The sequence below is a fragment of the Carlito syrichta genome, unplaced genomic scaffold (genome assembly GCF_000164805.1).
Source record: "Carlito syrichta isolate Samal-C Ts95f unplaced genomic scaffold, Tarsius_syrichta-2.0.1 Scaffold314806, whole genome shotgun sequence".
Taxonomy (NCBI): domain Eukaryota; kingdom Metazoa; phylum Chordata; class Mammalia; order Primates; family Tarsiidae; genus Carlito; species Carlito syrichta.
The window spans coordinates 90,373-117,370 of NW_007258902.1; the positions used below are offsets into that span (position 1 = coordinate 90,373).

The 26,998-nt window shown below is 39.7% G+C and overlaps 1 protein-coding gene across 1 annotated transcript in view; it reads right to left on the reverse strand.

Annotated features, from left to right (window-relative positions):
• The window catches only part of LOC103274562 (contactin-5), a 517,374-nt gene that overhangs the window by 57,227 nt on the left and 433,149 nt on the right, over positions 1 to 26,998 (reverse strand). The window contains exons 14-17 of the mRNA XM_008072000.1: positions 24,713 to 24,871; positions 16,486 to 16,635; positions 3,805 to 3,875; positions 1,410 to 1,644 (exon numbers count right to left, since the gene is read on the reverse strand). Coding sequence (XP_008070191.1) covers positions 1,410 to 1,644; positions 3,805 to 3,875; positions 16,486 to 16,635; positions 24,713 to 24,871 — 615 coding nt within the window. The remainder of the gene's footprint in view (positions 1 to 1,409; positions 1,645 to 3,804; positions 3,876 to 16,485; positions 16,636 to 24,712; positions 24,872 to 26,998) is intronic.

A 26,998-nucleotide genomic window follows, 5' to 3' on the forward strand; every position in this document is an offset into this window, starting at 1 on the left:
ACACATAAAAATCTGAGGTGCTAAGTGCGTGGAGATCTCATCAGAATGTGTATAATTCCTTGTCATTACTTGATTCTTCTCTCTCCTGGTTATTCTAATACTAAGATGAGCTTTCTGGTTTTGCTTCAAAATTTGACTTTATGTTATAAAACTACAAGGCAGCAGCTTTTTATTGAAGAGTTACATCTTACACAAATCACACACTCCCTCTGTTCTTCAGTATTCAAATGACCTTATTTGTATCTCCCCATGAAGTGTACAGTCCTGAAACGATGAATAATTCTCTCGAGCTGTTTAAGTCACACAAGCGGGTGCCAAGGAAGTACAAGGGTCAGTTTACATTGACCATGCTTACTGGGGAGGTCAAACGAGTGCTGCCTTTCTGAGGACACTTTTTCAGTCATTTGTAAATTGAGGGAATGTAAGACTTTCTTTTCCCCACTTGCAGGATCAGTTGAGATTCTGTATTGGAATAGAAGAGCTAAGAGGAAAAGCTCATTTTAAGAGGTTAGCTCTATCACACTTTCTCTGACTCAGAAAATTGTATTTGTTGTATTAGAACTTGAAAGAAGCTGGGATTTTGATGGAAGCTGAGTTTATACTTTAGCTCTGTCACCTGTCAAGTAGAACCATGTCACATTTTTCAGTTTACTCATCTGTCAAATAGGTATATTGTCTATTGGGTACTAGTGAGTACTGCCTGTTCACTGGTTGTGTCTTGAAAACTAAATGAGGTCATGTATATGCAGGCAGCATACTATTAAAAAAGGAAGGATTTAATGGTTAGACAAACCTGGCTTTGACTCATGACTACAGTCTGTGCAACCTTTAGCAAGTTGCTTAGATTTTCTGAACGTCCATTTCTCTTTCTACACAATGGAGACAATGATGGCTATTACATGAGATTGTCATAAGATTTAATGATGTCGTGTGTGAAAAGCTTCCAACAGAAAGCCTGTCCGATACTTTCACATTACAATGCTTTACCTATGGTGTAGAAAGCAAATGCTTATTGTTCACATAGATTGAGACTTCATTTAAATATTTTTTACATATATATTGTTACAATATAAAATTATCTAAATTTCAAACCAAAGAGGATTGGTTAATGTCCATCCAGAGAATCAAATGACTTCAAGGGGATTGCTCATACTATTATTGGAATGGAAACACGTTTGCCATATATTGTTAGGGAGTGAAAAATATACAGCAACATATATGGAATAAAAATTTTTTTAATAAAAATATTTGGAAAAATGTATCGGAAAGGTTGAGTGAGCTTGTGAGTTTTATTTTTTCGTTAGGTTTATTTGTATTTTCGAATACATGTGCAACAATGTCTCATTATTTGTCTAACAACATAAAATAGTAAAAGGTTCAATGAAAATAATAGGAATAAAGAAACTGACCTCCCTCCGCGGAACAGATGACCACAATTTGACTGAAAGGCCCATCTCCTTTGTTGTTGTAAACGCCCACCTTCACTTCAAAAGGAGTGAGAGGTGGGACGCTTTCATCTCGATAAATGAATTTGGAAGCTTCAGAGGATGTCACCATTTTCTCCTTCCAACCACGTGTTCCATTGGGCCTGAAAGCCACAATGTAGCCAAAGCCTTCCCCATTCTGAAACTCTTCAGACACTGGCTAAAGAAGAAAAACGCAATTAGTTATCAGTAAAACGACTGACTAAAAAACACTTCCTCCAAATCGTTAATGTTTCAAAAATTATGGATAGCTGGAGAAAAGGAGACTCTCGGATCTTTCTGCTACATTGGAAGCCAACATCGCACAGTCACTTGAGCAGTTTTGGGAAACTTAAAAAGCTTTAAGGGTAAAAGATGAAAAATTAAAGCGTATCCGTCGGAAAGTACAAAAACTCTCGAGAGAATTGAAAATTCTTGAAGCGAAACAAATTTGCTCCAATTAGTCATGTATATGAAATGAAGGTCCTTGGATTCCACATTCGAATTTAACATGTTGAAGAAAACTGTCATATGGTCTGGCGGTGGGGAAATTTGATCACTGGTGATGCTCAGCACAGCCTTTTGCATCACACATCTAAGAGATGTTAACTTAAGACCTTTCTACTAGTGTTCCTTTTCATTGCTTCTGTGCTTTGCTGCCATGTGAAAAAACTGGACAATGGCACTTGTTCAAGAAGCTTCTTGTGCTACATGGCTTACATCAAAATTCCTTAAATGAGCTTCCACTAAACACCACAGAAAGACAAAATTGTGATTGACTCGTTAGTCAATGTAGAAAAGTTACCTGCCACTGGCTAGCACAGTGCTTGACACAGTAGGTGCCCAGTACATATTTGTGAAGTATTTTTTTCCTTTTCAATTTTGCTTTGAAGAAAAACTGTGTATTGAGGGGAGGAAGAGAGACAAAGCCCGTTATTGTATTTCTTTCTTTTTTTTTTTTTGAGTTGGAGTCTCATCCTGTCGCCCAGACTGGAGTGCAGTGGCTGCTCCCAGCCACCGCTGCCTCGACCTGCTGGGTACCGGCGATCCTTCCGCCTCAGCCTTCCAAGTAGCTGGAACTACAGGCGCACGCAACCACGCCCAGCTGATTTTTTTATTTATTGTAGAGATGAGGTCTTGCCAAGTTGCCCGGGCGGGCCTCGAACCCGCGGGCTCAGGCAATCCACTCACCTCAGCCTCCCAAAAGCACGGGATTACAGGCTGAGCCACCGAGCCTGGCATCCGTTACTGTATTTCAAAGCTTACAGGGAAGGGCAAGTCCATTTAGAGAGAGTGATCTCAGTGGAGGTCAGATAATGGGAAGTTAAGACCTCTCCTGAAATCAAAAACAAGATGTGAAGTTTTATAGAAGAAAAGAGGAATGGACAAAGAATAGGACAGGTGATGTGCTCATGGATGATTTCTTATTGGGTAGAGAGGTTTTTCTGTACACTTTCAGTCAGGGATTTGCTCTGTTTTCTCTAACAGACATTTCCATTTCTATAGATTCTAAGGCAATGTTCTGTGAGCTATATAGATACACTACAAATGGCAATTTGACATCCAAAAAGGAAGGTGGCTTCAGGGAGTATAAATGGACTCTTCATGCCTCTGCCACCTTCACTGTTTTCTTTGACCAAAGACACTTTGGATGGGGCGTAGTTCACGATCTGGTGAATGGGCCACCACCCAAGACCCAATGCCCACGACTACACAGTATGTCCTACGTAACGAATATGCCTGAGTGCCCCAAATCTAAAATTAAAAATGAAGAAAAGATACTTTGGGACCCATACAAGGAGGAAGACAAGAGGGCACAGATTTTGTAATTAGGGTCCCACTTCTGTGCATCAGGGAAGACACTTACCCTGTGCCTCAGTCTCACGATCCGTACAATGAGGAAAAGCATCCCTACTCATAAGACTGTTGTATGAGTGAAGTGAGATCACCCAGGCACTGGGCCCCATGTTCAGTGGTGTCTGATTCCTCCCTCCCCATGGGTTTTAGCCTCCAAAGAAGTCCAGGGGCCTCCTGAATCGTCAAGCAGTTGAATGACAAACGAAGCCAAACAAACACCTGAAGTAATCCGTGAGAGGGTGAGTCTGAACTTTATTCCGAGACAGCCTCTGTGACAGGAAAGACTACCTTGGGTTTGGAGGAAAGTCATCAGTGGCCGAGCACGCAATGAGAGAGGTTCGTTCTGGCATTCAGCAACGTGCTCAAAAGTGTTTCTAAACCTCTTCCAATCGGAAGTGTATTCCTCGTCGTCTCTGTACCGGGAGCTGCATGCCTAGCCCTCGTGCTTTCACCAGTTCTGACTTGTGAGTCAAGGCCTTCTTACCTCCCAGGCAATGACCAGCTCATGCCTTCTTCCGCTTCTTCCACGGACGTTGGTGGGTGCTGTCTTTGGAACTGTGGGTAAAAATGGGTCGAGAGTGAGGAAAGCAAACAGAAGTGTGATTTCCTTCCAGTGAGATCACACCGCAACCCTCCTTGGGTTGGGTAAAATCCTGAGATAAGTCAAAAGTTTGTTTGACGTTAGAATGGTCATATGAAGTATTAAAACAGTATTTGTGGCAGACACTCTGCTTTCAAGTTTATGTGGCAGAGTTACATGTATGTTTTTCATGGCCACTTACTGCGTCTCCAAATGCTCTTATAAGCACTCTATGGTAACAATGTCTAAAGCCTTATTGACGCTGGAGAGAAGGTCATCTGCCAAAGGTTAGGTAAATTTTGTCCTTCACAGTGCTTGCTTTTCTCCTGTTTACCAACGATGCGATATGACTTTTCTGTTGCAAAGCCCCTGGAAAATCCAGAGGTTGAGATTGGTATTACTGCATTACAAGAACCCCCAGGAAACTCTGTTTTTTTTAAAAAAAATCTTAGCAACAATTCCATGGAGTGAGAACCTCCTTAAATGAACAAACATTAAAAAAAAAATCTGTCACAGAATGAATCTTTTTGCAAACTGCAAAATTTATAAGTACCCGGTGAAACTTTTTCAAATGAATAACTATTAAAAGAATAAATGTGTCAAAGGAATAAATTTCCCCTTCACTGCACCAAACCACAAAATCTGCAGCTGAAAGGGAACATTTTTGAATGAAGAACTGTTAAATGAAGAAAACTATTAAAAGAAATCATTTTCCAGGCTATGAGCCTGCATTAGCAATTTTACACTTCAGCGTTGCCATTCTATCCCAGAATATAGTTTTAAAATGATATTGATATACTCATAAACAATAAATTCACTCCCATATATTACCTACTTGAATGAAAGGCTATTAATTACTCATAGGTATTCACACAGCATTTTATATACCAGAAAAACTGAAGCGGAATTTATATACTATTAGAAAGGGAGGAAAAAAATTCTCCTCGGGCAAGAGAGGTGGCAGAGCAAAAGCCTGTGAACATATAATTGGCTCCATCGAAATAAACGTCGCTGACTTGCCAGGGTCTACATTTCAGTATCCTTGGGCACTTTTCTCCATGAACTTTTCTCTGGGTCAGAAACATGCAGCCACTCCCATTGCAGGATTCCACAGCGGTAGCTCCCAACCTTTTTTCTTTTGTAGTTACATACATACTAAAGATTATTTGCATTTGGAGTCACCCTCATGGATGCCCTCAGACACATGGAGCTGGATACCCTTTTGCCTCTCAGTCAAGAAATCACACAGAATGCAACTGGAGATAAATAATACTATTAGAGTGACAATTGTGAATGCTCCTTCATTTATACGTACAGCAATGAAATCATTCATTAACACAAGTTTTTATTGGTAATCATAGTTATCACTACATGTAATAAACCGTGACATATCGACACCCTGTCTGAAACACCACTGTTGCATAGTGTTTGTTCTAAATATGTCTTCTGTTCTGTGGCGTAAGTAAGCCACATAAGAAGGGAACGGTATAATTGCATATGTAAAAAGACAGGATTCAGATTTCCAAATATTGCCTTGGTAACGGATCTCAGAGTTGTGAATATTGGGACCACCAGTGCATAGTCAAATCAATAGTGGAAGCAAGATAATTTGTTGATATCTTGTCATCATGGTTATGGCTTCTCTTAGTATCATCTGTTTTTTTTTTTTTTTGAGTTAGCACTCTGTCACCCAGACTGGAGGGCAGTGGAATGCTCACAGCCACTGCAACCTTGACCTGCTGGGCTCAGGTGGTCCTTTTACCTCAGTCTTCTAAGTAGCTGGAACTACAGGTACATACCACCATGCCCAGCTAATTTTTTGATTTATTGTAGAGATGAGGCTCACCTAGTTGCCCAGGCTGATCTCGAACCCGTGGGCTCAGGCAATTCTCTCACCCTGGCCTCCCAAAGTGCTGGGATTATAGGCATGAGCCACTGCATCCAGCAATGCCATCTGTGTTTTAAAAATGTGTACACACATATACACATACACACGCCCTTCATATGTATCTCTGACGACTCACATTTAAGTAGCATTGTGAGCAATATATCCAGACCAAGCAATCTGTTTATTACACTGGACTAAGTTTGTGCTTTAAATTTAGGATTTTAAACTCTCTTCTTTGAGGACATCATGCCTAGGATTATGAGTTTCTTTGGAAAGATTGAGCATCGAGGACCCTTTCTGTTCCGCCCTAAAGCATCATCTAAAAAGAGTATGCTCAGAACCTCCAGATGTGAGCAGTCACAGGAGCAGTTGGATCTCTAGCAGACATCTCTGGAAGACCCTTTAAGGCATATGTGTAAGATGGAATACAGGCCACTATGTAAAATAATCTTTGAAGCTTTGGTAGTATTGTTTCACAGTCCATTCATGCTTTTATTTTTAGAAAACATTCAGATTTTTCAAAAGCTTTAATTTTCTCAGCAAGAATTTTTTAAAAAAACAACTGGGGAATATTTTGGAGAAAATTTCCACTTTGAGGAACTAGGAACTAAGACAGAAAAAGGCGTTCTGTGATGATTCATTTGTATGTGGCTAATTTCCACATCAAATTTATCCATGCATGACTTCAGTTCTGTAAAGTTTCTCTTATTATTTGAAATCAATCTTTGAGGTGTTTTTTTTTTTTTTTTGCTGCAAATTTCTTTTCAAGACAAGACACTGACATTCAACTTGATGAAAAAGAAATAAGGCCCTCTGTTTCTCAACCTGCCTCCAATGTTAATTTACAATAAAAGACTCAAAACGGCATTATGATTCATTGTATTTTAATAGTAGATGTGAATAAGCAACAGTTACTCACATTTTGAAAAGCTCACTGGATGCAATCGGAACTATTAATAGAAAACTTAATTCGTCAATAGCTGCAACTCAGAGCTTGTGTTTTGTTGTCATGGACACAATGTCTAAGCCAGGTACCCTAATTCCAATTGGCTTACGTTTCCTAATTACATGCAGATGTTCAGTGAAACCCAGGCACAGTCATTTCCTTTTCATGTTGGTGGCATATGGTTATTATCGCTGCAGTCAATGCTTTGGAGTCCACTGATTTTAATTACAACCCTTTATAAACTAACATTAATGATATGAAGGGGTTTGACTTAATCTTTCAGAGTTCTTCTGGTGTTAAACATTCTATAATTCTTGTTAGAAGCATAAAATTCATATAATAAATGCTTTCACTGAGTTCAGAGAAATGCATATTTACTTAAAAACCACATATCCTGTCAATATAATTAATAAAAATCCAATTTGAAATAAGCAGCTAGCCCCTCTCCTCTTGCAGTTGCCTGCTGATCAATGCCATGAGCATATTAACTTAGAGAATCGTGTTTATATACATGGTTAGTAGGTTAAACTCTGATTCTTCTCAATTTCTTTCTGAGCAATGCTCTTCCACGACAGGATAATGTAATTGATATTTTGCCTGCAAGCTACAAATGCCTAGCTGTTTTAGGTCCTACCTGGCATGTTGAAATACAGTCTATTGTCTCCTTTCATGTTAAACGTTGGAAACATTCTTGTAAGCACACAGAGTGAACAAAATACAGTGTACCACCTTAGTTTAAGCATGTTTAAATATCAAAGAATTCTACGTATGGTACTTTGAACAAAGTGAGTCACACAAACAACATTCTTTAGTTGGTATGCAATTAAACAAAACATGATGAAATCATTTACCCGTCATTTTTACCCCCTGAAAAATTTCCAATTTCTATTATAGGGTTTACGCGGCTCATCAAATAGTACAGCTTTATTGGAGACCAGGGACAGGCCATGCACCTTAGGAGCTTAACAGTTATGCAGCAACTGGTTTGGAAAGAAAGGTGAAGAGAATGAAAAAGGAAGAGAAGTTGTTTATTATAGTAAAAACGGAAGCCAAGAGGGACATTTAAAAACAACTTTTTTTCTACCCAAATTGAAGTGGATGGCACATGAATATTTCAATTGATTGATTATCATTTAGGCTCAGTGTATAGGAAGAGCTAAATTGAAAGTTTTCCCCCCAAAAGTGGTTTTCTCTAAAAAGTTCAAATAATGCTTTTATTCTTATCAATAGGAGAGACAAGGTGGTATGTACAAATGGTAAGAGTTTCTTTTTAGGGTGAGAATGATCTGGACTTGAATCCCAAGTTTACAACTTGAGCTGCTTGGTGATACACACACACACACACACACACACACACACACACACACAATGTACATACATACACACACACACATATATAAAATTTATATTTTATTACATACTATACTTATGTTTTATATATATATGTGTGTGTGTGTATGTGTGTGTATTATTATTATTTTATCTTCAGGGTCTTACTGTGTCACCCAGGCTGAAGTGCAGTGACTACAGCCTTGACCTCCTATGCTCAGGTGACCCTTCCTCCTCAGCTTCTTGAGTAGCTGGTACTACAGGAGTGTGCCAGTACACCCAGCTAATTTTTTGAATTTGTATAGAGACAAGGTCTTGCTACGTTGCTCAGGCTGGTCTTGAACTCCTGGGCTCAAGTGATCCTCCTACCTCGGCCTCTCAGTGTGCTGGGGTTATAGGCATGAACCACTATGCCTGGCCTGAAAACATTCTTTAATTTTTCTTTTAGTTGCCTCATGGAAATAATACTAGTACCAACTTTTTATTTTCATGATTATTCATCACAGTACCTGGAACTCTAATTAATACATATTATCCAATACTATTATTTACTTAGATTTGAAAAAGAAACATTGGTGAAGTTGTCTTTGATATGCACTAAAAGATCTACATGAGTCTATATACATGTGATCTTGATATTTAGATAATATTATTTCAGTAGCATTAGGAATTATGCTTTCAGTTGTGACATAGCTTGTTTTAACTTGAAAATCGAGGCAAAATATCCTTTCTGATGGAAAAAATGCCAGCTAAGATATTTTAGGAAATGTAAGGATTTTCTGATTTATGAACCTTGTTATAAATAGCAACAGACCAGGACACAAGAGGTGGGTATATACAATAAATGGGTTTATCTTAACTCAGATTCTCCTTAATTTATATACATCTACTAGGAAGTAAAAGCAAGGAATGGATGAAATAATCTCTGTGTGAAATTTGTTGGCAAATAGAAAAGGAAATTGGCGGAGAAAGGGGGTAGATAGCAACTTGGGAATTATCATTTCTGGAGTGAGGTCTGGGTTGGAATTCCAGCCCTGCCCCTTACTTCCTCGGCAACCTCATACAGGTTTAATGTTCTGTAGTTCTGTGTTCTCATCTGTAAAATGGGAACACACAATCCTTTAGCGGTGTGCTTTAGCGGGTTGATGTGAAAATTAAATGGTCTGTGATTTCTGATTGGCGTATGAGACCCTGGGGACTATCCTAGGGCACTGAGATGGGAAAGTCTCACCTGAGTGTCTCACATTCCTTCCTAGGGTGATGTACTTCTCATCACCCTTTTACCGTTCATGCTTAGGTCTCCTCTGCTCTCCCATCACTTTGCTCCTTGTCCTTCCTTCTTCCCTGAAACATTTGCAGCAGAGAGAAGCTGCTTGTCAGCCAAGGACATGGCTGACGATAAGCCTGGTTTGCTTCAGAACGGCATTAGTTAAGGTAACACTTTCTGCTTACAAACTGCTTCTGAAACTGAAGTCCTATTTCTCAAATACATTTTGTAGAAAAGACTTGCCTGGGCCAAAGTCGTTTCACAGTTTAAAAATACTGTCCGGTCTAGGAGCCATACTATTACCTTATTTTTTTCTGACAATTGAGGTTTGGTCTCGGAGGTTTATTGCTTGCCATGATTTTTTCTTCTCTTAATTCTACTGAGGATCATTTATTTTATTTAATATAATGAAATTACTCATTGAGTTGAAGACAGCCATAACATCCATTAAATAGTATTTTCTTTTTTAGATTTTCCCAACTATTTCAGCTGAATGCTTTATATTTTCGATATAATATTTTCTTAGAAACATGGAGTAGGAAGACCTCAAAAACCCGATGGTTTTACACCTTTCCTCTGGACACACCAGCGCCTGACAAATGTGGATTTTCTAATGGCCTCAGTAAATAATTCTGTTCCATTTCTATTTGCCCTGGACTTCAATGCCTCATTAAATGCTATTTACAAAACCGACTCACATACTCCTAGAGAAAATGAATCTAGCCCGCCTTACATTATAATAATATTCCACTGTGTCTCTTCCATAACTTTTGAACTCAAAGAAATTTCCTAAGTAACTATCATGGACAAGAACCACAAAGACAGACATGTGAACAGAGCAACATCCTTTCAGGAGTCAGAAGACAATGTACAACTTAAGACACTGTGATAGCAAGTGAAGTGAATCTTTTCTGAACTTGGGATGAGTCACGGGTAATCTCAGGTAGTAAAGAGAGGATGCTGGAGAAAACCAAAGACTTGCTATGAAATAGGGAAACCAATTGTGTGTCTTTTCCCAAGACCCCTCTCCAGCTCATGCACTCATATGCCTTCCTGCACAAAGAAGTCTGTTTGGGAAGAAGGCTGTCAGCTTGGAAGACAGATGTGCTGTAACGTCTTCCCTCCAATTCCAGCTGTCAATAGAGAAGTGGGGTGTCATTTCCCCATCAAACCAAATGAGGAGAGGAGCAAGACAGCCACTGCACAGCGCAGACGCTTACCTCTCGTGCCCTGGATGGGTGCCGTTGAGCTTCAAAGTTTTGTAGGTGTCCCAGTTCCACCCTGTGCTACCAGAACAGAGACCAAAGGAGGTCTTGAGAATATCCTGTATTTCAAGAGTTCGGAAGGTGAAAGACGTGAAATGGTTACTCTGGGCCAAGTGGACCCCATGAAAGATGGGTTTGAACAGGTTTGTTCGGATCATACCTAATTAGGCTGCCTACTAAGACGACATCAAAGATGTCTTCAAAGAACTCAAGGCATCTGCAAGAGAAAGAGGCAGCATGTGAACAAATGCCATCATGTGGGACAGCAGTCCCCAACCCTTCTGGCATCAGGGACTGGCTTTGTGGAGGAAAGGGGACGAGGGGGATTATCACCAGGCATTAGATTCTCATAAGGAACACACAACAAAGATCCCTTGCATGAACAGTTCACAGTAGGGTTTGTGCTCCTGTGAGAGTCTAATTCCGCCACTGACCTGGCAGAATGCAGCACTTCACTCCCTCACCACACACCTCCTGCTGGGCGGCCTGGTTCCTAACAGGCCACAGACTAGTACTGGCCCCAGCCTGGGGGTTGGGGTCCTCGGATATGGAACATAAAACACCCATTTGAGAACTACAAATTGTACCACCTAAGTGGACATTTCCCCTCTTCTTGTCAGACCAAGAAAGTGCCAAAATAGCAGATGGTGAAGGGGAGGGAGGGAGTGGAGAGAAGAAGGAAAAGATGGCTCACAGTTCTTGAGTCAGGCATGTGCCGGGATGAAAGGGGAGGGCGTGGACTTGGAAGTGAAATGCAAATTTCTAGTTAACTTAAACTGGAATTTTTTCTTTTTTTTTCTTTTGTGTTGGAATCTCACTCTGTCGCCCAGACTGGAGTGCAGTGGCCGCTCCCAGCCACCGCAGCCTCGACCTGCTGGGCTCCGGCGATCCTTCCGCCTCAGCCTTCCGAGTAGCTGGAACTACAGGCGCGCGCTACCACGCCCAGCTCATTTTTGATTTATTGTAGAGATGAGGTCTCGCCAAGTTGCCCAGGTGGGTCTCGAACCCGCGGGCTCAGGCAATCCACTCACCTCAGCCTCCCAAAGGCGTGGGATTACAGGCTGAGCCACCGAGCCCGGCGGAATTTTTTAATATCTGAGAGTGAGACTGCCCTAGTGTCTAAAAGTACTTGGGAGGTAGTTGAGGCTGAGGCTGGAGATCACATGGAGCATGTCAGAGAGCAATGATGAGAGAATAAAACTCTTTTATGTTTATACTCTGCGATGGTTAGTCGGGTGTGGTGGCTCATGCCTGTAGTTCCAGCTACTTGGAAGGCTGAGTGAGAGGGTTGCCTGAGCCCAGCAGCTTGAGCCTGTGGTGGCCATGAGCATGCCACTGCACTCCTGCCTGGGCGACAGAGTGAGACTCCAACTCAAAATATAAAAATATAATAACCTGTACAGTAGAAGTTTGATCTGTTTCATAAACCAGTTCCATACAATAACATAGTGCAGAAATTGCTAAGACTAGGGGAGATTTTCATCCTGTTGTCTACTTGACATATTGATCTGGTGGAGCATTGATCTCTTGAATGTGAAAATTTTTTTTCTCTTGTATGGCTAGAAATATGTGTTGCGTTTTCCATTTGAGTCAAAAGAGAATGGAAGGGAAAACTACAATGTATGAAGCGACTAGAAAGCTACTTGAATGTGGGGAGGGATTTTTCAGCGTGGTCTTTCATTCAACACTTTTTTTTCCTACTCCTTTTGCTCTCTCTATGCTACAAGAACCAAAGAAAACAGCTACATGTAGGACAACATCAAATTCCCCTTCAGAGTCAGGAGTAGCTAGACAAGAAGAGTGAAAAAGCATCATGGAAAGGCTAGACACAAGGTTGGGAGGGAAATCTAGAGGAGAGGTATGCTCTGTAGTGTATGTCACGTTCTAGAAAGTTCTGTGGCCTCTCCGTTGTTCAGGTGGGCTAGGTGCCTAGGTGTGACGGCACAGTCAACAGTGGAGACTTCTCACTGTGAAGATACCTTGAATTGCCAACTGCAGAGCTGTGAGTCAAGAAACTAGGCTCTGACGACTTCAACAAACTTATGTTTAACCTGAAAATGTTTCTTTAATATTGAAAGATCTGCTTCTGAGTGATTGCTACGTTGTACATTTCCATTTACTAAAGAAATGACTCATTTAAATTAATGATGGAAGTGATAATAGCAATAATAAAATGGCCGCCAATACTGAGCATTTATCATGTGCCAGACGCTATGCTAAGCTCTTTACATGAACGATCTTATGTACAGTGGTTTCCAAAAAAGTAGGTTGTGGTATTATCCCCTTTGTATAAGTGAGAAAATTGAACCTTAAATTACGTATATATCCTGCCAATGTCCTTACTGCTATTAAATGGAAAGGTAGAACATTAATCCAGATCAAACTCTGAATTATAGGTAAAACTTTGTTCCTGTAAAACATACATATATGCATTTATACATATGTATATCTATGCGTGTATATGTGTGTGTGTGCATATATATAAATATGCACAATTCATTAACATCTGAAATACAGAAACTGCAAATACTGAGACTGACAACTTTGGAGAAAATAGAAATGCTATGCTATAGAGAAGACCCAAACTTTCTGAATGACAGGTTACATAGTTAATGCTGTCATCTCTCTTTTTCATTTATCTTTCAATGCTGTTAAAAATAGTAACTTATATAGAATATTAAAATTCAATTAAATAAGAAAGTTGTTGTTGCTGTGTGCACTTTACATGTTTTTCCATTTCTACTGTAGTGTATATTTTAAATTCACTTCCCAAAATGTGACTTTTTCTTTTGCGTGTCATCTTTTTAAATAATAAAGCATTTACATTACTTCATCCCAAATGTCTATATTTTAACTTGGTAACAGCAACATAATTCAAATATTAAACACAAGGTTATCTCTATCATCTATCTATCATCATCATCGATCTAATCTTGAAGTAAAACTTATAGGAAAGTTACACCATAAATAAATAAATAAATATAAATGTACATAAAAGTAAATATATTTATATTTGTATTAGCATTTTGACATCCTAAGAAGTTGGACTAAACCAATTTATCCTATCTTTAGTGACCACCAAGGGTGTTTTCATGACTGGAAATTTCAAAAATACACTCTAGAGGAAAATTGCAAGAAAAAATTCTGTTTTTTTAATGCATGGGAAACGAGAAATTCTAAGACAGAAATGCTTTATTGAAGCTGCTTTGGAATTCAGGAGATTCTATTAAATAAGAGAATCGTAAAGATGCATACAACTTTCAACTCAACATCCCTGATGTGAGACCTTTCCTCTCCTAAGCAGTTCTGTCAATTTTCAAAGTTTAGCTGGCCCATCAGAATAGGATCATCTTTTAAAAGACAGCAAATGTACCTAACAGAAGCAGAGTGCGTCGTTTGAGAGGCTGTCTCAAGATGTTAGTGTTCCATTTAATCTGTGCTGCCTGAGAAAACAAACACAGACTCAGTGCTTGGTTCAACACCACTGGCTGCTCTGGTCCTACGTGGCACCGAAGCACAAGAAACGTGAAACTAGGCAACACGAGCCTTTCTGAACTCACTTTCGAGGAAAGCACTTCGTGCATTTTTCATGCCATTTCCCTTCTCTTCCACAAGATTTTAATGGACTAAAGTATGTCATGTGTATAGAACTCGTAATAAAATAGAGAGACAGGCGATACATGATTGAGGTAGCTGCGGAAGTAGACGGGGTCTTTTAAAATGCATCATCCGAATACAATTTAGCTTGAAATGTAAAAGTGTTTTTGCTAAAATGCTTTTTAATAGCATGAGGAGATTTGCGCCATAAAAAGTTTGAGAGGATGATTCATCCCAAATGGATTATTTATTTTTGAAATGAATATTTATAGAGAGCTTCTGAATTAGGCGGTAATCTTTGCCTTTGTTTAAACACAATTAACAATATGCAAAGTGAGGCAGTGCTTTTCAGAAAATATGGGAGCGTAAGTACCACTGTTGGTAGTCGTTTCGATGTTGCACAGTGAGTGCATAAAATGAAGAACGGCTAACCTGTTATGCTCTTAATTAATGAACACCTGTACACAATGAAAGCGTGGCTGATTTTATGGTTGCGTGAAAATCCAACCAGGCAATTAATGTTCAATTTAGAATTCACACTATTGGAAAGGTAGCAGAAAAAGCAACTCATAATCGGCAAATTACCAAAGTAGAAAAGTTGAATTTTCTGTGGATGAGTCTCTCTCAACATTTTAGGCTATTTTCTCTTTTATTTTCTTGGTTGTTTAATTTTTATATGGGAAAACTCTGAAGATCTGTTGTGTGGTTATTTGCATTTAATGCAATAAATTGACCAGTTTCAAATCTTCTTTCTTTCATTCCCCGCAAAGGACCAGATATAATGTGCATTAGAGAAAGAGTCAACTGTTTTTGATAGTTTATTTTCATGATTATAAGCTTTGTTTAATTTGTTAGAAGTCAAAAGTCACATTTTTGGTCCAATTCTATAATACGAAATGGAGATAGTTAATTCTTAGTCTTGTACATACATGTGTCTCTGACTTAGGTACTGGTGTGAGTAGGGGCATATAAAGCAAAGACAAAGAATGTTCCCTTTAAAAATATTATAGTCGGGCTCGGTGGCTCAGCCTGTAATCCTGCGCCTTTGAGAGGCTGAGGTGAGTGGAGCCTGAGCCCGCGGGTTCAAGACCCGCCTTGGCAGTGAGACCTCATCTCTACAATAAATCAAAAAATCAGCTGGGCGTGGTAGCGCATGCCTGTAATTCCGGCTACTCTGAAGGCTGAGGCGGAAGGATCGTCAGAGCCAAGTAGGTCGAGGCTGCGGCACTCTAGTCTGGGTGACAGAGTGAGACTCCAACTCAAAAAAAAAAAAAAATTATACATTGGGCACCAGTGTCAAACACTGTCCTGGGTACAACTAAAGAACAGTGAGCAAATAAGAACACTCTTCATTTTCAGCATCCTTTTGTTTGAGACTCATATATTATCACTGAGCATAAAAAATTAGCATTTTTTTCCTCCCTGTATCTGATTCCTACTCCTCCTCACATTTCGCGATTGTTTTCACATTGTTCTCATCAACACTACTGATGTCTGTGTTCCCTTAACTAAATGGCTTACCAGATACATTCTTAATATATCATCTTATATGGATATAAAAATAGATCTCAATAAGACTTTGTCCAAAGTAATAAAAAACGACTAAAATTTTTTTCTTTTTTCTTTAATACTTTATTCTTCTGCCCTTTCTGGGTGATAGGAAGGATATCTTAAAATACGTTTTAAAGTAAAGCTGTTAAGTCTTCTTATGTGGTCATTAGAAACATTTACTCAGAGATACTAATAGTAATAGACTTATTCTGAGATGCTTATCCTGTGGAAGAATGTTGTGTTTTCTAAGTAAGGAAGCAGATGGGTTTTTATTTTGCACATCAACTTCAAGAAGGTAGTAGGTCGAGGAAGGGCTATGTTTGCTTTTGCAAAACGCAATTTATGAAGATTAGGTGGTAAAGAGCAACATAAAAGAGTCCCAGGGAAGTACACTGTAATTAAAGAAAAGCGTTATCACTGGGGCAAAAGGTGAGCTTGTCTATTCTGAATTGCACGGATATGCTATATTCAGGGAGCATATTATTCAAAGAATACATTAACTGCTTCAATTTCAACTTGAAGATAGATGCAAGTGTTGGGAGAGAATTGAGCATCAAGATGGCTGTATTTGTGAAAACAAGGAAAAAAGGTGCTGAAAACCGATAAAATAATTATTTCCAAGGAAATGATGTACTGATTTCTAGGTAAGTGAATCAGGGTAAATTCGACTAAGGGTTAACTCAAGTTGCTTTCAAAGGGGTTAGAAGCATGCCAAATCCAGTTGGACTCTCCCGATTTTTACCTGCTTCATTTGTGCGGATCATGCGAGACGGGGTGCTTGGATCTCCAGTTCCAATGGGATTGGTGGCCACCACTCGAAACTCATATTCTACCCATGGATTCAGGTCCACAGCCATGGCTGACTCCATGTCTCCCGTTATGACTTCTGGGACTGTAGAGAGAAAGGAGGGTTCATGTCATCAGGAGAACTGGGAGTGTGCTACAAATGGTAATCAAGATATCACTGCTCCTGAAATCAGCAGGCTGTTGCATACTTCATGACACACGGTCATGGTGTCACCTCCAGTGTCACTAGTAAAATGAAAAATCAATCTTCGGGGAGTAAGGACTTGAATATGCCCACATTTGTTGGAGTTAATTGGAATTCTTTTATCTTATCTTTACACATAACTTGCCATTATCTACACTAAAAATCATTTCATCAACCCCTCAACCCAAGATAAGACACCAAGTAGAACTACAGTTTAAACACAGAATTTTCTCCCATTTCTAGGAAATTTCTCTGGAAGTTTGCTTCTTCCAGTTCTGGCAAAACGTTTAGTCACTTGATAGCTCCGAGCAGCAAATTAAGAATATAGCCCTCTCATTAAAATGCACGGCTTAACTGTATATCTGACAAAGGCCTAACATCTAGGATCTACAAGGAACTCAAATGTGCTGAAAAAACAAAACAAAACAAATAGCCCCATTAAAAAGTGGGCAAAATATATGAATAGACATTTCTCAAAAGAAGAGATACAGGCAGCCAACAGACATGAAAAAGTGCTCAGTCTCACTCATCATCAGAGAAATGCAAATCAAAGCCACATGGAGATACCACCTAACACCAGTAAGGATGGTCATTATTAATACAACAAATGACAACAGATGCTGGTGAGGATATGGAGAAAAAAGAACACTTCCATATGACCCAGCAATTCCTCTATTGGGAATACACCCAGAGGAACTCAAATCATTCTACAAAACAGATACCTGCACACGTATGTTTGTTGCAACTCTATTCGCAATAGGAAAAACACAGAACCAACCATGCTGCCCATCGAAGCCGAACTGGATAAAAAAAAAATGTGGTACATATAATGGAATATTATGCAACCATAAAAAAGGACAAACATATGAACTTTGCAGCAACTTGGATGGATTTAGAGTCGATCATACGCAGTGATCTATCACAGAAATAAAGAACAGAGCACCATATGTTCTCACTCATAAGTGGACCTTGAACAATTATCATGATACTGTAAGAAAGGGATTGGCAGTAGTGGGAAATGGCCCGGGTGGGTGCGGGGCGGGGGGGGGGGGGGGGGGGAGGGGGATGGGATTGGCAGTCGAGGGAAACTGCCAGGGAAGGGAGGGGCACACCTCGTCAACAAGGGTACCTGCATAACGAACATTTGTATATCTAACCATAAATCGTACCCCACATCGTTGAAGTAAAATAAAATAAAAACAAGGCTTGTGGTCTCGAAGTGGAAGCTCTGAACCCTCCTTAGAGTGACATTTGTATAGTGTTTAAATTCTTGCTAAAGCATCAAATTGTTTGTCAATTCAATCATCGTGAGTGAAGGAACTATTTCTCAACATTTGTTACAGGCGTGTAAAGTCAGAATGTGGAGAATCTCCCTTAGGGTGTACAAAGGTCCTCTGGATCTGTACCAGTCCTGGACTTCCATGTAAGCTCTTGATTTCATGACTCCATTACTATGGCAAGGTGGCATTCAATCATTGTGGATTTTTCCATAAAAATCTCTTCTGAAAGGTAGCAAAGGAATGTTACCAAGTGAGCAACTCTGGGAAAGGTGAACGAGCGTACGCAGTGTGGACTGCCTGGCAAATGCCACAGCACTGCAGAGCTGATTTTTTTTTTAAAGCAGTGACTTGAGATGTTGAACAAACTCTGTGCCTCATGCTGCATTGACAGTTGAGCAGGATCTCCGGAGTCTAAGTGGGGCGGGGAGCACTGTTCAGTCCTTAGCTTGGGTATGCTGTTACCCTTGACAAACACGAAGGTGGGAAGAAGGGATGCCTAGACACCCAGCCCCCTTTGATCCCTAGCCCCATTGCATCACCACTACCTGCCTTGGATCCCAGGACTAACCTCACTGCTCAATTCACTTCTATTTATGTCAGTCATCTCAAGAGACCCCAGACATCTGGGTCATCCTTACCCGTTTGAGTCTAACCTCCAAGAATTCTGCATATTTCCTCTGCCCAGCTGATACCCCTCCCTAATTTTTGAAGTTCTTCCACTGTGACCCTTGGAATTCATGACTCATCCTTAGAAAATCCCTTATATACACGCTCTTCTCGCTGAATATTCCTCCAGCTTTTTTCTCTAGTAGAAACTGAGGGAATGTGACCCTTCTTAAGGGGTAGTCTTCTTAAGATACGGTGGGAAAGAAGACTGCTCTCTTGCTCCTCCGCATGTGACTTTATGGATGTTTCCCATCAACATACATGCACACAGGTGTTTTTTTTCCCAGCAAAACAGAAACTAAGCTCTCTTAACATTTCATCTCCTCCCAGCCTTCACCCAGTTTCTCTGTTTCTTTAATAGCACAACTTCTTGAGAGCTGCGTGTGCTATTACTTACTGTCTTGATTATTTCCTTCCCATTCTCCCTTAGACCAACTCCAGTCAGGCTGTTGCCTCCAGTTTTCCACCATACTGGGTCCAGTTAAGATGACCATGGTCTCTGTTACTGAAACCTTATAGTCAGGTCCCTGTTGCTCATTTTATTTGACCTATCATCATTCTTTGACACAGGCAATCATCCTCTGAAAGACATTCCAAACCGAATGACTATTTCTCTTCCACCTGACCATGCCCTATCAGTGTCCGCTGCTGGCTTCTTTTCACCTTCCAGATGCAACTCGGTTCTACAGACCCCTTTCCAATTTTCTACTCTGTGGTGATCTTATCCAGTCTCATGGTTTTAAATACGCTCTCTATGCTGAAGACCTCAGTATTTTTAGCCATGAACCTCTTCCCCAGAATCCAGGCTCATGTATTCAGTGACTCACTAGACATTACTATTTGAATAGGCTTCTGTAGTATTCTTTTTTTTTGAATTGGAGTCTCACTCTGTTACCCAGACTGGAGTGCAGTGGCTGCTCCCGGCCACTGCAGCCTCGATCTGCTGGGCTCCGGCGATTCTTCCGCCTCAGCCTTCCAAGTCGTTGGAACTACAGGCGTGCGCTACCACGCCCATCTAATTTTTGATTTATTATAGAGATGAGGTCTCACCAAGTTGCCCAGGTGGGTCTCGAACCCGCGGGCTCAGGCAATTCACTCACCTTGGTCTCCCAAAGCACGGGATTACAGGCTGAGCCACCGAGCCCGGCCTGCCTCTGTAGTTTTCTTATTTAGGGAATGAAAATCGCTTTCTTACAGCAGCCCAAATCGTGAAGTTGTCTTGGACTCCTCTCTTGCTTCTTTGTCCCTCTCCAATCCATCAGCAAATTATCTATGCATTCATGACTTCCGGGCATCTATGACTTCCAAATATGTTGATTTCTCTACTCCTCTGCAACAAACTTCTTGTTTTTTTTTCCATTTTTATTTTAAAGATATAGGGTACAATTCAGGGTTAGGTATACAAATGGTGAGTCGTCTCTATTAATTTTTCTCCCATTCTCTCTCGAACCTATTCTTGTCAGATTCCACGAAAACTGCTATTGTCAAGGTTACCAATGATCCCCGTGCTGCTAAAATTAATGACAAATTCTGAGTCCGAATTTTGATGTGTGAGCAGCATTTGACACAGTTGAGTCTCTATTTTTTGATGGACTTTATTCTTTTGTCTTTCAGGACATCACATTATTTTGGTCCCCTTTTTGCTTCAATGACTGTTTTCTTTGTCTCCTTTTGCTGTTTCAACTTCTTACTATCGGAATGCCCCAGGGTTCAGTTTGTATACTCTTCTTTTTATTTTATTTTCTTGGAGTTGACATGCAATCTCATGCTTTAAAACACCATTGATATGCCAACAATTTTCTAATTTATAACTGTATCCCAAACCTCTTTGTTAAACTCCTAACTCATATATCCAAATGCCTACTTGAAATCCCTATTTGGATGCCCAATAGATGTATCAAACTTAGTATGTTCCAAAACAAACTCTTCATCTTCTTCCCACCCCGATCTGTTCCAATCATGAAGTTTTCTGCATGGCAGATGATAGTAACTCTATCTTTGAGTTGGTTAGGTCAAAAATCTTGTAGTCTTCCTGGAATTATTTTTCTCCCAAGCTTTTTATCTAGTTTGTCAGGAATTCCTGTGGGTTCTCCCTTCCAAATATTTTCAAATTTGGAGCATTTTTATGACCTCTACTTCTGTCAATTTGAATTGTCACCATCTCTCAACGATAATAGGTTCCCAACAAGTTTAGGTTGGTTTCATTCACTTACTCCCCTGCTAGCCTGATTTCAATATCACTTGAATGACAGTGTTGGAAGATAAGACTTAGAACAGACCTCATCTCTACAATTAAATAAAAAATTAGCTGGGCATGGTAGCACACGCCTGTAGTTCCAGCTACTTGGAAGACTGAGGCGGAAGGATGGCTGGAGCCCAGCAGGTCGAGGCTGCGGTGGCCAGAAGCGGCCACTGCATTCCAGTCTGGGTGACAGAGTGAGACTCCAACTCAAACAAAAAAAAAAAAAAAAAAAGAACAGCAAGCAATCAATGGCTCTCCATTTCTCTCAGGCTAAAAACTCAGGTCCTAAATGACCTGGTCCTGCCAACATCTCTCCAAACTCATCTCCTACCTTTGTCCCTAAAACTCATTCTGCTCCTGTCTCGCTGGTCTTCTGATGCTCCTGCGTCGGAATGCTTCTCATACTTTTGCACTGGTTGCTCCTCCTGCCTGGGCTGCTTCTCCCCATATATGGGCATAGCCAAATCCATACCGCCTTCAAAATTCATTCAAATGTAACTTCTCAATAAGGCATACCCAATGATGCTATTTCAAATTGCAATCTGGGTGCTATGGATTGAATTCTGTCTTACTGAAATTCACATTGTTGAAGTCCTAACCCCTAACGCAGCTGTATTTGGAGATAAGGCTTCTAAGGAAGTAATTAAGGTTGAAGACACAGGTGGGGCTCTGATCTTAGTGTCCTTTTAAGAAGAAACACTAGAGTGTATGCTGTGTTTGTGTGTGTGTGTGTGTAAGTCATGTGAGACAATGAAAAGGTAGATATCTGCTAGCCAAGAAGAGAGCCTCCACTAGGAAGTGAATTGGCCATCACTTTGATCTTGGAATTCCCAACCTCCAACCTCTAAAACTATGTTAAAATAAATTTCTGTTGTTTAATACCCAATCTATGGTATTTGTTATGGTAGCCCAAGTTGACTAGTACACTGTCCTTTTCATAGTACTTCTGATTTCTCTTATTCCACATCAATCATGGTCAATCATGTAGAGTAAGAGACTTACCTCACTCTCCTCACTGTTTCCTTAGTACTCATCAATTTCTAAGATGCTGTATATTTTACTTACTTATTTTTTTCTCTGTTTATTGCTTATCCTCACCCATGCCAAAACAGATCTTCACAAGGAGAGGGATTTTTTTTTTTTTTGCTGTTATTGTTCACTGATATACCCCAAGTGCCTAGAACACTACCTGAAAAGTGCTCAGTATATTTTTATTAAATGAATTAGAGCTCAAATTGCTTGGTGTGATCAAAATTGGCAATGATAATTTCTGTTTTAATTTTGATGCAATTCCTATAGGCAAGAAAAGAAAATACATACAAAAATATTCTTCCTTCCAAGGCTACATGAATTTATAGCCTCTTGGTCATTACTGTAGTTGTAAAGACTCTGCCAACTCCACATTCTCCCCATCACATGTAATTCTAGTCTATCTTTAAAATGAAAAAAAAGGGTAATTCTAAAAGTATAGTTACTTGCACAAGAGTTGAAGTTATTAATATTTTTGACCAAATAACATGCAATACGAAATAAACTAAGAAAAAACATTTAAAAAATAAAATCAGTATTTTGATTTAAAATGTGATAGTGTGTAGATAAAGGATAATGACAGAGTCATACCAAAGTAAGTATATTTCAGTCTTGCAGCATCTTTTGCAGCAACTTGGTTTCAAATAAAATAATGTGCTTCAGAGAGATCATGACAGTGACCAGATAGTGGAAGGTTTTATGTGGATTCAGTAAAGAATCTTATTGAAATGGCTTTCCTAGTAAAATAATCATATCCAACAATTTAATGAATAAAATACTAAATAAACTTAACCCATGAAAAAATTTAACTAGCCAATCAATTTGAAGGAAATATATCCACAGATAGAAGGATGCTTAAGAAACAAATCTGAGTTAAGTAATCAAAGACCAACAGATTTTATGATTGTGTTTTGATAGTCTGAAGCAGACCCAGTCACAAACGAGGTCAGATAATACTGCTCAGTAGTGTGAAGAAGAAAGTCAAGTTTTCAAATCAAAAGCAATTTGTTCCAAGAGAAAAGAAATCTGCAAGTGAAATTATCTATTTGTGATGGCTGTTTTCACACTTTTTTTCAAAATGAATGCATGATTCCCACTTCCACTCTCATTTGCAGGGGCAGTGTTCATAAGTTAATTTCAGGATGTGCTCAGCTAGAAGGTTCATGTGCAATGTATTACTTCATCTGTCAAAAATGAGGAACTCACTCTTCTTTATAGTTGCTTTGGTATGTAAAGGGATTTTAAGTGCTTCGCAAACACTAGATTATGCATTGCATTGCCATGTATCAGTCTCACCACGAATAAGACGGTAGTTTTGGGGTGGAGGTTATCAGAATTCTCGAATAAATCTGCTCAAGTGTTTGTTGGGTTTCATGGTTGCTGCACTCAAATATGTCCACCGGTTCCTATATTTTACTTCTAAACAGGTAGATCAATTTTAAAGTAAAGTGAAAGCACCAATTTCTACTCAGTATGGACAAGTGCTTCTGAGGATTCTATTCTGTAGACCTATTTGTGTCTTTCCTGAATTAACTACCATACCCAGGGATGAGGTGAACACTCACAATTACATATGTTGCAAAACAAATACGTTAGTATGCATGATAAGTATGTACATATGCCACAATGACTATTAAATAGAGGTCTAACAATGCAGGAGCCTAAATATCAAGAGAAATCTGAATTATATTCCACATGTAGATAAATATATCTTCTCTCCCCACAATTATAACATTGTACACGCAAAAAAGTTTCTGCTCAAATTTCACTTGCCTAAACAACAAAACGAACCACTCCACTCCCATAATATTCTGTTGGGTTCTATGGTGGCTGCACTCAAATTTATGTGACTGATTTCTATATTTTACTTCTAAACAGGTGAATCAATTTTAAAGTAAAGTGAAAGTACCAATCCCTACTCTGTATGGACAACTGCTTTGCTGAGGATTCCATTCTGTAGACTTATTGTAAACTTTTGAAATACCCACATGTTCAATAAGTATTTAATAACTACCAAGTGATTGTGATTGAACTTATCCCTGATGGATAGCCACATTTGAAGAGACAGAAGTTAAGTTGTAGTATGAAAAGAAAACCATTAGAGATGGAAGTGACTTTTAACATAATGTAACAGTCATGCAAACATCATAGAAGCAGGCATTAAATGTTGCACTGCTTTAAGTGATGTAATTCTATGTTGGATTTTCTTTTTATAGATGAAACAGGTATGCGACTACAAAGGTGTGGCACAAGAAACTGGGCTCATGAAATTGTTTAATATCCCGATTATCTTGGTGGTTACTTGAATCTACATAACAAAATTTCATAGAAGTTCATAGAACTACATACTAAAAAACTGCCTATTGAAACTGGCAAAATTCTAATAAGGCATGGAAGTTTAGTTGATAGCACTGCACTGCCATCAGTCTCCTGATTTGGTAATTGTGCTGTGGTTATGAAACACGTTGTGACTGGGGATGGGTCCCCAGGAACTCTTTATACTATTTTTGCAACTTCTATGTGAGTCTCAAGCCATGTCAACAAACAAACACACGAATGTGATGTGGGAGTTGAGAAGAAAGAAAAGCAAAGGCACCTTGTTCTTCTTGAGTCTATAAAGTAGCAAACGGTCATTTGTGTTGTAATGAATAACAAAGAGATTTCAGAATCCCAAAAACATCCCAGGGAGACCGTAAGTACATACAGCTCACGAGACAGAAAGCTGTCTGGCCGTGTCTGGGGATGCCTCGAAACCTCTTACCTGTCTTTACTGTTTGCCAGCCCAGGGAGAATGGGCTGCGAGCCTGCAGGTTGTAGGCCGAGATGGGGCTGTGATTGTCGGCTGCTGGGCTCCAGGAGAGCGTGGCTGTGCTTTCTGTGATTTCCTCAACAATGACGATCCCAGGTGGGCCTGGGGGACCTAGAGGTCAAAGGCAAGGGACAGAGTTAAGCTCGGACCATGGTGAGGACCCACGAAAAGCTGCATTTCCAATATGGATCCCGTCAAGCTGTGTGATCATTGTAATGGAATATGTATTTAATAATGAAAACTGACAACAAAAGTCATGGGATGGATGTTGGAGTCCAGGATTTCTGGGGAAACTTAATTATAGATGTGATTTTTTTTTTCCCTGACACTTTGTGCCTGGAGGCAATTACCAATTAACATTATACTTTATAAAAAAAAATAATTAGAAGCAAACACCAGGATGTGCATGTCAATAGCAACTGCAGCTGTTGAAATCAATCACAGCTTACGGAGGTAGTTCCGGAAAGTAATAGGCTGTGCTGTCTGGAACAATCACGACCCCATCCTTACTCAAGAGCTAAAGGTAGATGGAGCTTAGCACTCATGTTTGGAGAACCCACACTGTACAAACACTGTGATATGTGCTACCAAATGGCTGAGATTCTAATGAGGGAGATAGAAGTTTCTAAAAAATGGTAGTATAGACAAGTAAGGACATATACCAGACAGGAGGTATAGATAAAGCTCTGTGGGAGAGACTATGGTCTATGATTAGAGCCTTGGATGGATTTAGAGTCTCTAATACTCGGTGACCCATCACAGAAACAAAGAACTGAGTACTACTGAGTGAGTGTTCTCGCTTGTAAGGGTTCCCTGAACAATTATCATAATACTATAAGAAATGGATTGGCAGTAGTGCAGCACTGCTGGGGGGTGGGTGTACACTTCATCCATAACGGTACCTGATCTCAAACCAGGTGAAGTGGAGACCAAAGGGAAAGCCCAAACTTTACCTGTACAATGTCCATTTGTATACTTAACCCTGAATTGTGCCCATCTTTAAAATAAAAAAAAAAAAAAAATTTAAGTGATTAGATTCCTTTTTGGGTTTTCTGTTTGTTTTGGTAGGAGTGGGGAAGCAGCAAATCAAAGAGGGTTAATTCCCTTTTGATCATGAAAAAACGGCATCGAATAGCAATGGCTAATCTCTGTGCACACGGACTTCATTTTTAAGAAAAAAATCATGATTTGACTTGAGGAAAAATGTGCCATTGTATTTTTGTTCCTATGATAGTGATTTCTAGTGACATTTGACAAAATGCATAATTATTGACATTTTAGTGGTTACAAAGCAGTGCCAGTTCTCCCACTGACATTCTTCCATTCCTTAACATGGACAAGGAAAGTTGCTAGAATGCTTTTATTTTGAATAAAAATAGTTAAATATTTTAAGTATTTTCGGGACAGATCCTTATGTAACAAGTTGCTCTCTGGATTTGGTGATGAGGAGACCTGAACAGCAAGAGCTGAACTAGACCGTGAGGAGTTAAGAGGCGAGTGGGTGCTGAAGAGAAGAGGTGTCAGTGCAGATCTGTGAGTAGAGAATGCCAACAATAAAGGTACAGTGAGATGGAAAAGGGGTTGAAAGTCTCTCTAGGTCAGATGGCGTTGCTAGGAAATGAGGGATGAGCATTTTTATCAGGGCTGGGAAGAACCGGCAGCAGATGGCAGAAACCAAAGATTTAGAAGACCAGGACTGTTCCATCAGGAAGGTGGCAGAATGTTGGGATTGTGGCCAAAGGCATAGAGGACAGCCTTGAAAAGCAGTGGCGGTTTGTCCTCTAAGATAAATGGAGGAAGAAACAGTGAAACAATAACACACGGAAAGTTTTTGAGACAGCAAGGGGAGAGGTCACAAGAGCTCACTTGGGAAATGCTCGTGGCTTTCACTCTAAATATTGACCTCCCATATGACCCCGCAATCCCCCTACTGGGAATATGCCTTGAAGAACTCAAATCACTCTATCAAAAAGATACCTGTACACGAATGTTTATCGCAGCATTGTTCACAATAGCAAGAACCTGGAAGCAACCATGCTGTCCATCAAAAGAGGACTGGATTAAGAAAATGTGGTACATATACACGATGGAATACTACGCAGCCATAAAAAAGAACAAAACCATGAATTTTGCAGCAACCTGGATGGAACTAGAGTCTATAATGCTGAGTGACCTCTCACAGAAACAAAGATCTGAGTATCACATGTTCTCACTCATATAGTGGACCTTGAACATCCG